This window comes from Lissotriton helveticus, chromosome 7 (genome assembly GCF_964261635.1).
Source record: "Lissotriton helveticus chromosome 7, aLisHel1.1, whole genome shotgun sequence".
NCBI lineage: Eukaryota > Metazoa > Chordata > Amphibia > Caudata > Salamandridae > Lissotriton > Lissotriton helveticus.
This window is the reverse complement of record NC_136068.1, coordinates 66,211,573-66,222,738: the sequence shown is the minus strand read 5'-3', so window position 1 is coordinate 66,222,738 and position 11,166 is coordinate 66,211,573. Positions and strand designations below refer to the sequence as shown.

The 11,166-nt window shown below is 42.9% G+C and overlaps 1 protein-coding gene across 2 annotated transcripts in view; it reads right to left on the bottom strand.

Moving 5' to 3' along the window:
- Positions 1-266: 266 nt before the first annotated feature.
- Positions 267-11,166, bottom strand: part of MFAP5 (microfibril associated protein 5) — a 148,520-nt gene continuing 137,620 nt past the window's right edge. For both annotated transcript variants that reach the window (XM_078651443.1, XM_078651442.1), the window contains one exon: positions 267-716. In XM_078651443.1, coding sequence (XP_078507569.1) covers positions 610-716 — 107 coding nt within the window. In that variant the 3' untranslated portion in view covers positions 267-609. The remainder of the gene's footprint in view (positions 717-11,166) is intronic.

The following is an 11,166-nucleotide window of genomic DNA, read 5'->3' as shown; positions in this document are numbered from 1 at the left end:
TCTGTGCTTTAAATGGAAATATGGCAGAACAGCTTCTCACTATTTAGAGTCCCTGTTTACTCTCGAGAAGTGCCGGTACTCTCCCATTAAGTGTAGTGCAGCAGTGCTGAAAGGCACAGGTATTCTCCCCTTCAACTTAAAGAAGTGCAGGTTCTCTCCCTTTCAAATTAAAGAAGTGCAGGTACTCTCCCTTTCAAATTAAAGAAGTGCAAGTACTCAGTACCTGACCGTGCCTGCCATTTAAAGTCTCAGCCTGAACTCGCATAGTACTCAAGGGCAGGATTTGTCAGGCGAGTTTTCCTTGGAAAGCACAGAGAACCGAGAAGAGCTATACTTGTGCGGCTACTCTGTGTATGGCATATGTTGAGGTCCTGAATGAGCAATCAGACACACCTGTAAAGCACCTAAGAGCCCGCCAGTGGTAGTAGCTGAGCTTTCCATGCAACCCTCACCTATTCGATTCTATTATTTGATATATACCCCTGAGGAGGTAACACCCGAAATGGATTACATAAGATATATAGGCATTTCAGTTGGGGGGCTGTCCCCCCAAAAATCGTCGGCTTGTGTCACTGCGTCCTCCTCATCCTGCAAAGCCTTGAGGCTTGCTCACAGAACTCCATGCTCCCGGATGCCGTAGTGCAGCCACTTGAAGGGGCGGTGGGACCTGGCGGAACGTCGAGGCGGGAGTCCCATTTGCTGGCGGCAGCGCTCCTCTGGAAATGAGAGAAATGTATTTACTGGGGCGGGAATAAATATGGCTCAAGAGAAGAAAGGTAAGTTACCAAGAGAGGAGAAAGATACGTATGTGCGAAAAAGAAAAGAGTAAAACAGAGGAGTCAGGAAGGCGGGAAAAGAAATGTGGGTGAGTGAGGAGAGAAAAAAGAGGAATGATTGACAGAGAGAAGAATGGCAATCAGTGGCGTAGCAAGGGGGCGGGGCAGTCCGCCTTGGGCGGCACGAGTTTTGGGGGAAGGGGACCCCCCGCTCTTACCTGTGCCGACACAGGGCAGCAAACGCATGAATCGCTACAGCACCCCCCTTACATGTAGCCACCGTGGTGCGGCACACGCAGGGACCGCCATGGGCAAACAAAGGTTTAGATACGCCACTGATGACAATGGCTCATTGCACTTGTTTGTAACACAAAATCACTTTGCATTCCCTTACATAGACAGCCTAGAAGCTAAAATGCCACCAGGGCACTAGGTGGGAGCAATGGCGTTCTGGAATTTAGGGCCACCCGTACTAAGCATTTTGATTCGACTTTCGCAACTGTTAAAATGAGAAACATCGTTTACGACGCAACTTTTACCACGCAGTGCCTTTACAACGCAGGTTTTTCAACGCAAGTCATTACAACGAATTGCGCTGGGGGGCGCTCTAGGATAGGTAATAGTTTAATTTACTATCCAACACCTTCCCTACTATCCACGGGGACTGGAGTTGGAATAGTAAATTAAACTATTCACTATGCAGCACCCCCCAACGCAAGTCGTTGTAACGACTTGCGTTGAAAAACCTGCGTTGTAAAGGCATGCGTAGTAAAAGCATGCGTTGTAACAACGTACATCCTGTTAAAATGGTTTTTTCCTATGTACTAATCCAATTTTTCTGACTCCTAAAATGGGATTCCAAATGGATACAGTTTCTGTATCGGGAAAGGTTGTACTGTAGACGTCCTTTCTAAATACCAAATTGGTACCTTATGCATCATTATTTTGTAACTCTAATCCATATGCAAACCATGGAAAACTTCACTGACACATCAAAGGAGGTGGTAACCCATTCGCAAACGGAAAGGGGTTCTTTGGGTGCCCCTTTGTGAATGGAAAGAAAAGTTTGCTTGGGAGTAGGCAGTGGTCCACGTGGCCACTGCCACTTTTTTACAAACTTTAGAAAAACAAATGATTATTTTTTTTCAATTTTAAATGCATCCCCATTTATTTGCAGGAAAACGAACTACATTAAAAAAATGACTTTATTGAAAATAAATCACACCTTGCAGGCCACAAGTGCTGTGATCGTGAATTGCAATTTTCCAATCTAGCTAATGAATACTAATAAGGTAGGTCAGAATGGAACTCCATCCAATTCTGCTTTTTGCAAGCCCACCTAATAGTACATAGGTTGGTTCATAAAAATATTTACTGGTCTCACAATTACTGGACATAAACTGCTACCACTATTTTGCGACCAGTAAATAGAGCACTCGGCTCTTAATCTTGAAATAACTAGCCAATTCTTTGAGACCCAAGACCACTCTAGGTAAGTCCGAGAGAAGTTCAGTGAATGGCCTCAATTCATTTAATGCTCACATCTGTACTCACACTGGGCAGGTGCTCAGCAGAAATCATTGTGTACAAATCTACAAAAAGCCCGGGGTCGCTTTACATTTACCGGAATACAGAATTGTGCACCCCTGGGATCACATTAATTGGTACACATCTGAGAGCACACAAATCTCTCCAGCCCACTGGAAACTGCCACAAAAACTCTGTAGTTTGACCACCATCCACCCTTTTCTAATTCCCCTCCACCACATACTATCAGGGGTCACAATAATCCAAACCTCTCCACCACACTCTCTATTTCCATCACCGCGGCATGGGTGGGCAACAGTGAGCTCAAGTTTGTGCTAGCTCAGACTGATCACAGCGCTGTCATCCTTTCTATAACTCTTCTCTCCCCCTCCCAGACTCTGGTCTTTCTTTTGTGTCTGATGATAGTGCTTAGAAGCAGGCACTCTAGGTCATGTGCATTGTCCATGCAGCTCAGTCTTTCCACCAGGGAGGTCGAATGCTTCTTTCCCACTCAGCATGCCCCTCGCCACCCCTTTACTTTCTAAGTGCCCTTCCATTTATGGTTCTTTGAAGCAGTTTTAAGATCTGCTTAGAGTTTCTCGTTGCTCAAATTGGTATATTTTCTGATATTTATGTTTCCCTTGTCCACATTTCTTGATTTTGCTCGCGAGAAAGTGTCACTTATAGTCGTTAAAATGTCACGCATAATTACACTGAAATTAAGAAAATGTCACACATAGCAATCTGAAATCTTGGCAGCTATGTATACCAAGCTCTCAAACAGCCTTAGTCTGAAAAAGCAGCTTCTCATGCTTATTTTTTTTATTTTTTGCAAGTGTATAATGTTATACCTGACACCCTGGTTACAGATTTACACCCTGTACTCTCAAAAGTGGGTTTGCATAAGATTTTGTCATGGATACGTTTATAAAATGGTTTGTAGGCTCATCGCTGTTGTGCAATCCCTTATGGACATTTCCCTGCCTGCACTACATCATATAAGGACAAACAATGGTTCCTGTGGATTGATAAGATACCTTTGTAATAAAGGAGGCAAAATTGCAATATTTTAGAGGGTACCCCAATGACAGCCTTGTGACTGTACCTCAAAAGGCTGACGGAAGCAACCTTGCTACTCGAAAAGGCGGAGTGCTGTCCGGCAAGATATTTATCTACATTCTGGTTACAGTGCATTGTCACTGGTTAACATTTACCAAAGGGATTTCCTTCGCTACGGCTGTAGCAAAACACGCCCTGAGCCCATCTGGCCGCATTCCAATCATTTTACTGTCAGTTTTTCCTCATATTGAGTACCCGGACGGGTTCTCATGTGAGTAACTTCTTTTCTTCTACTTTACCACGTGTGGCACACAATTCACGAGATTGCCCAGTTACATCCTCAGATGTCCCTTCATCATTAGTCCTGAAGAGACCCTACACTGACTATAGGGTCGAAACGCCGTCGACACACAGAAGAAGCGAACCATTACACAGCGCATTTCATTGCATATTGCTGCTGTTTACATAGAAATTATTCTTGTTAATGGTCGACTTAAAAACTTGTGGAAACCTTGTATATAGAAATTCACACTGTCACTTAACTTTGGGTTCCCGTTCTCACTTGAGACACAATGCACTAATGTTTTTTGATTTTCAAATTATGTTTATATTGCTTTTGGTCCAAACATTTATAAAAATGTTACATGAGTTTTCCTGTGTTAGTGTTTCTTTCGCCCTCTGTCATTGGGTTACCCTCTAAAATATTGCAATTTTGCCTCCTTTATTACAAAGGTATCTTATAAATCCACAGGAACCGTTGTTTTTCCTTATATAACTATTACCCTAGTTCCATAGTCAGTAGGCTTCCCCTGTTTTCCTTCCTTGTACTACATCATAGGCATATGCACTGTAGCATATGTAGGTACACTGCAGTGAAAAAGGGGGCCAATGACCACTACTCTCTGTAAGAAAATTATGGCGTTAGAAAGAGGTTAGAGATATACCCCAACCACAAATAAAAAAAACCTAAGCAACTGAGGAATGGGGCGCATGGGGTGAGGCGGTGCACGTAAGATCAATAAATGGGATGGATCACAACATGGCCACAGATCCAATCTTGCCTCTATTTCTGGGTGGCAGGTTGCTTCTATCACTGTGCACCCCTTTCCCAAAACAGTCAGTCACTTGATGTAGACCTCCATGAGACTTGAGCGCAAAGGAAGTCGACCGCCGGAAAACCACAGGGAAAAAAGGTATGCAGTGGGACCTTCCAGGTGTGTAAAGTCCAACAACAAATGTATACAGCCCTCCATGTGTAATCTCCTTGACCAGCTCCTGTCTGGTCACCCTCAGTCACAGGTTCACATAAGAGGAAGACATAAAATTGAATGGAGATGTCGACCGGCGTTCCTGGCTTTACAACACCTAAAAACTGTAACAACTGCCAAAAGTATTGCTATGTTTCTTAAAAATTGTTTTAAAATACGTTGTTCTTACGACCAACCATAGTCCCAAAGTTGTATTATAATATTTTTCTTGGGAGTTTTTAAACTATATATTTTTGTCTCTGGTACAGAAAATTTACCATTAACCGACGGTACCCAATCCCTTACAATCTTTTTATTTTTTCATCTGTAGATATAATAGTCTTTATCCGGCAATTGTGGCGTAATTGTTTAATATTAATGTTAGCCTGTTTTATGTTAAGTACGATGAAACTGTAAACTATGTTGATTGCTTTTATGATTTTATTCAGTTCTAAAATCGAATAAAGCTTTATACTACTACAAAAGAATGTTAAAAGCTTTCGAAGTCATTGAACTTCTTCTCCAATTTCTAGACTTTTGTCAGTAAATGAGTTCTGTGACAAAACAAGTAAGGCAATAGTTGGGTGAGGTGGCAGGCAGGATCCTCCTTTTGACTTATGTGTTTCAGTCCTGAAAGGAAGACAGAAGACAGAGCAGCCACTAAGACTTCTAAGAATCCATATCTAGGTAGAGGGAGCAGAGAGGAGCCAGGGAGAAACTGAAAGGAAGATGTTGTATTTCCATTACTTGTATTTTGTTGTATCGCTTTAAGATCTACATTCTACGTTACTGATGTCATATAGTGCTTTGATTTGTCTAGATTCTAGCCTGTCAGTTAGCTCCCTGGCTTTCTGATGGGAACACCAGTTATTCTCTGTAGCATTCAATAAATACCTTTTATCTATTTCTACTCTAGTATCCGCCTCCCTACTTCCATTTACAACACATTGGCGATGATGAGTGAGGGGAGCTGAACAGCTACAGAGGGAGCAGAACTCCACTGGTGAGAAAAGAACCACGCAAGATTGGAAATTGAAAACTGGCAAGACCTGAAAAGAAAAGGAAAACTAAAAAGGAAGACGTGCCAGTAGCCTACTTCAACAACTGGTGAGTTGGAGAAAAAGAAGGACTCAGTGTGGATGAGCAGAGAAACTACAGTGCAGTCTGCTTGTGTGACAGTTAAAACCGTAGCGAGGCAGAAGAAGAAACAAAGTAATGCTATAGCTGATTCTGGACATTAAAAAGAAAACTGAGCTTTAAATAGCAAACTTTAATCAGCATGCAGCAGTAGCAGAGCGAATGTGGAGAATTCCTAGTGAAAGAAGAGAAATCGGCGCGCTTGTATTGTCTGAGGGCAAAAGCATGTTTAAAAAAAAAAAAAAAGAAGAAAAGAAAAAAAGAAAAGTGTGGCTTGAGAGGAGAAGCGCGAGCCGACTACTGACTCACTGTTGGAATCTTGAAGTAGCTCGGCATCTTTCGAACCAGGAGAGCAGCACTGGAGGAGACAGAGACTTCTTTGGAACCCGGTAAGAGTCACCGGGAAGCGGAAGTGAGCGTCACAGCAGGAAGCGGTAGTGACGTAATCACGTTACAAAAGAAAACGTGGCAGCCATCTTAAGGTAACAATGTGTTGCTAGGCAACCTGTCTCGGAGAAGAAACGGGAGAGTTATCACAGTCGGAGCTTGCCGAGTGGAAAATAAAAGAACAGCGAGAGGAGAGAGCGATGATTAATGGCAACATTTGAAACGAAGTGCCTCAAAAAGAAGTAGGTGCCGTTTTATGTATTTTGGTTTCTTAAAAAAAAAAAAAAAGACTTTAAAGAAAGGAATGCCTACGAAAAATACAGGACATTGAAGTGTCCGTCTACAAAGGAAGTGCCAGTGCGCAAAAGAAGAGATAGTATCTTTTGAGCACAAGATTTGTGTCTAGAGCACAACCCAAGGACTAGTGACTTATGAGGTACAGAGTGAGGTGTGTTGAAAAGTTGTTTTAATAAATTTTAGAGAAGACAAAAGAAGAGGAAGCAGCGATGGAGAATCAGAATGTCATCATGCCACCTATGTTTTTACAAACAAGCGGAGATCCACCCATCGAGTGGGATGAGTGGGTAGACATTTTTGAGAATTACATTGAGGCGCTGGATGGGAAAGATTTTAGCGTCACAAGAAAAAAAGCTCTTCTGTTAAGTGCACTAGGGAAAGAGGGTCAGCCCTCTTTCAAGTATTTACCAGTAGGGTTAAATCAGGATGGTAGAACGATAACAAATGTTTACGCAGAAGCAAAGGCACGAATGAAAAAGCAATATTCAAAAGAGGTAAACATTGTTATGGCAAGGCACAAATTTTACACGCAACCGCAAAGAACAGAGGAGTCAGTTGATCAGTTCGTAACCAGATTGCGTGAACTGTCTATCAAATGCAATTTCGGAGAAATAAGAGAGGAAATGATAAGAGACCAGTTAATAGTACAGTGCAGGAACAAAAAAATGCAGGAGAAACTATGGGCAGCAAAAAACCCTACCTTACAAGCGGCTATAGATATAGCGAAGGTGGTGGAGGAGTCGAATGCGTGCAGAAGGAGATGGAAAAAAAGGATAGTGTAAAGGAGAGTGGGCATGGAAATGGAGTCTCATGTGTAGAACAAGAAGAGGTTGCTGCTGTAAATAAGAAAAATGTGGACTCAGGGGAGAAAAGTGTAAAGAGATTTAATAGCGGGTATGCCAGTGGGGAGAGAAGTAGATATCAGGGAAGGATGTGCAATATGTGTGGGAGTACGTTTCATACCTCAGAATATAAAAAATGCTTTGCCTTGGACAAGGTGTGTAGGAAATGTGGGAGGAAAGGTCATTTCTTTAGAATGTGCAAAGGAGTGAATAGCGAGAAGGTGGCAGTTGTGGGGAAAAGAGAAATAAGTAGAGGAGAGACTAGCGTTGAGGGCGCTAAAAAGGTATTGTGTCTGGGTGGAGATGGTGTATGTCAAAAGGAACGAGGTAGAAGGGAGAGACCTAAAGCGCAGTTCATTATTGATAAGAAGGAGGTAGAGTTAATGGTCGATCCCTGGTCATTTTGGACTATTATTCCAAAAGAGATGTACTTAGAAAATTGGAAAGAAGTGCGCTTATTGGCTAGCGATATTAGCCCTTGTGGATATCAGGGAGAGAGTATAGAATTGATAGGATACATGGTATGTGAAATATCGTTTAGGGTCGCTCTGCAAAAGGAAAAATGTATGTAGCAAAGTCAGGACCTGCTATCTTGGGTTGGGGACAACAGTATGACCTCAGTATTATTATTAACCCGAGGGCTGAACAGCAGGTGATGGTGGTAGACAACATAACTGCAGAATCAATAGTTGAAGGAATGACAAGTTTGTTTGATGAACACATTGGGGAATTGAAAGGTTACGTACATAAGATTATGTTACGTGATGATGCTGTACCCATGCAACACAGGGTGAGGAAGGTTCCGTTTATTGCACGAGAGGAGGTAAAGAAGATGCAGAAGGAGATGTTAGATCAAGGGGTGATAGAGCAGATAGAGACATCACCTTGGATTTCGCCGGTTGTCATCACGACCAAATCTGACGGCAAATTCAGATTTTGTGTGGACCTTCGCACCTTGAACCAAAACATTGTGGTAGACAACTTCCCACTACCGAATATCAACGAGTTAGTTTTGTCGCTAAAGGGTGGGAGGTATTTTTTGAAGCTGGACCTCCGTAGTGCATACCACCAAATTATGTTGCACAAAGACTCAAAAGCACTGACTGCTTTCATAACAACTGAAGGAATTTATCAGTTCACACGTATGCCCTTTGGGCTTGCGTCTGCAGCAGGGGTCTTTAAACGAATGATGGGTGCTGTGTTAAAGGGGGTGAGCAATGTGGTATATTTTCAGGACGATGTTTTGATTTTCGGAGAGACAGTGGAAGAACACAATTTAATTTTGAAAGCGGTTTTGGAAAGGATGGAACAGGCAGGATTGACGTTGAAGAAAGAGAAGTGTAAGTTTGCAGTGGAAGAAGTGGAGTACCTTGGCTATACTCTGTCTGTAAATGGGGTGAGACCAAAGAGAGATCTGTTGGAGTCTATTAGAGGTGCACCAGCTCCATGTGACAAAGACCAGTTGAGGTCTTTCCTTGGTCTCATAGAGTACTATGCAAAATTCGTAAGGAATTTTGCAGAGAAAACTGAGAAAATTAAAGTGCTATTGAGGAAGGGATGCAAGTTTGTGTGGGACAAGGAGCAGGAGGATTGCTTTCAGAAGATCAAGAAAGAAATATGTGAGGCTGGTATTTTAATACCTTTTGATACCAATCACAAGTCCGTTTTGACAGTGGATGCGAGCGCTGTGGGGATTGGTGCGGTGTTAGCTCAGATGCATGATTCCGGGTTGAAGACGGTTGCTTTTGCGTCAAGAACTCTCACAACTGCAGAGAGGAAATATTCTATAATCGAGCGAGAGGCTCTAGCCGCAGCATGGGGTTGTGAGTACTATAGGATGTATTTGTGGGGGTTCAAGTTCACGTTGTTGACGGATCACAAGCCCTTGGTTAAAATGTTATCACCTGGTGGGGCTGGAAAAGGATCAGCGAGGTTAGCTAGACTGGCTGCGAGGATTAAGGAGTACTTGTATAGTGTGGAGTACATTCCTGGATGGAGGAATAGCCAGGCTGATTGCCTTTCTAGACTTCCGCTACCTTGGGAGGTGGTGGATAAGCTAGGGGTGGAATCACTTAATTCGGAGGGGTCTGTGGCAGCCATGGATGAAGTGGTGGATATGTGTGCTGGGGCAGTGAGTAGGAGTTGGTGGAATACCGGTATGGTAAATGATGAGGTGCTGAGAGAGGTGAAGGATTTAATTGTGAAAGGTTCAAGGAGAGAGAGTTGTTTATCTCCTGCTCTTCGCCCGTATTTGAAGATTTTGGAGCACTTGTCAATTTTAGACAAAGAAGGTTTCATCATTTTGAAGGAAGACAAGTTTATTCCCCCACAGGAGGTGAGGTTCACCCTATTCAAGATAGCTCACGAAGGTCACCTGGGGCAGTCTCTTACCAAGAGGAGAGTGAGGGAGCATTTTTAGTGGCCAAGCATGGATCGGGAGATCTCTGAGTGGGTTGAGAGATGTACGGATTGTTTGGAGAGTGAGAAGAGGCTTAAGGTTGGTGTTCAGAGTGGGTGTGGAACAATAGAGGACCCAGGGTTTCTGTGGCATACTATATGTCTTGATTTTATAGGTCGTTTTTATCAGCTGGGTCATGATATGAGGTTTGGTTTGGTGGTTGTAGATGTTTGTTCGAAGTGGTTGGTGGTCAAGTTTACGAAAGAAATCACTACGAGAAGCCCGATTGAAGTGTTGAAAGATATTTTCAGGGAGGAAGGTTTTCCCATGAAGATTATCACTGATAATGGAACGCAATTGACTTCAGTGGAGATGGTTAGTTTCTTGGAGAAGTGTGGCATTGTGCATTCGAAGACGTCATTGTACAACCCACAGGGGAATGGCATGGTTGAGAGGGCGAACCGGATGGTTAAGGGGGCAATCCAGATGGCCCTGTCATCTAGGGTGAATGTGAGGGAGTTGGTTAATGATTTGGTTTGGGCCTATAGAACCACCGAGAATGGTGTGACTGGGAAGATCCCTTTTTGCGTGATGAGAGGGCGTTTGGCCGGTACCAAACTTGTTGCGGCATGGATGAAGGAGTGTTTGCGTACCGGAGTTTTGGAGAAGTGTGAGGATGAAGGGGAGGCGGCGAGTAAGTGTAATTTCGCGATGAATGATTGGGTGAAAGTGAAACCAGGACGTGTTGGTGTTGGATTAACGAAGTTCAGAGGCCCGTTTAAGGTCAAGTCTGTGCATAAGAGGTTTGTAACTTTATTTAATGGGGAGCATTGGAATTTGAGACGGGTGGCTCTGTACAAGAAAGCAGAAGAAGGGGTTGGTTTGTCTCAGTCAAACCGGGCGTTGGAATCAAGTGAGGGTGGCAGTAGTGGTGATGTGGGAAGAGAGCAGAGGGAAAGGAGACCACCGAGGTACTTGCAAGATTTTGTTTGTGAGTGAGTGTTGTTTGCGTAGTTGAGGACATGAGCATGTTTTGTTTTGTTTTTTTCTAGTTTTCAAAATTTAGTTTTTTTTCTTTCATGGGAAGGGAAGAGGATATGTTGTATTTCCATTACTTGTATTTTGTTGTATCGCTTTAAGATCTACATTCTACATTACTGATGTAATGTAGTGCTTTGATTTGTCTAGATTCTAGCCTGTCAGTTAGCTCCCTGGCTTTCTGATGGGAACACCAGTTATTCTCTGTAGCATACAATAAATACCTTTTATCTATTTCTACTCTAGTATCCGCCTCCCTACTTCCATTTACAACAGAAGACATTTGGCTTTCAACAGTAGAAGAATACTTTACACTCAAATATGGACACTACACTTCAAGTGCCATGCCACCCATGGGAGTCGTTGAATTCCTGGCTAATTTTTTGGGAGATTAGTTTGTATTTTTATACTTTAAAATATCAAAAAAGAGCTTAACTAAAGCCTTGCTTTGGGTCTTT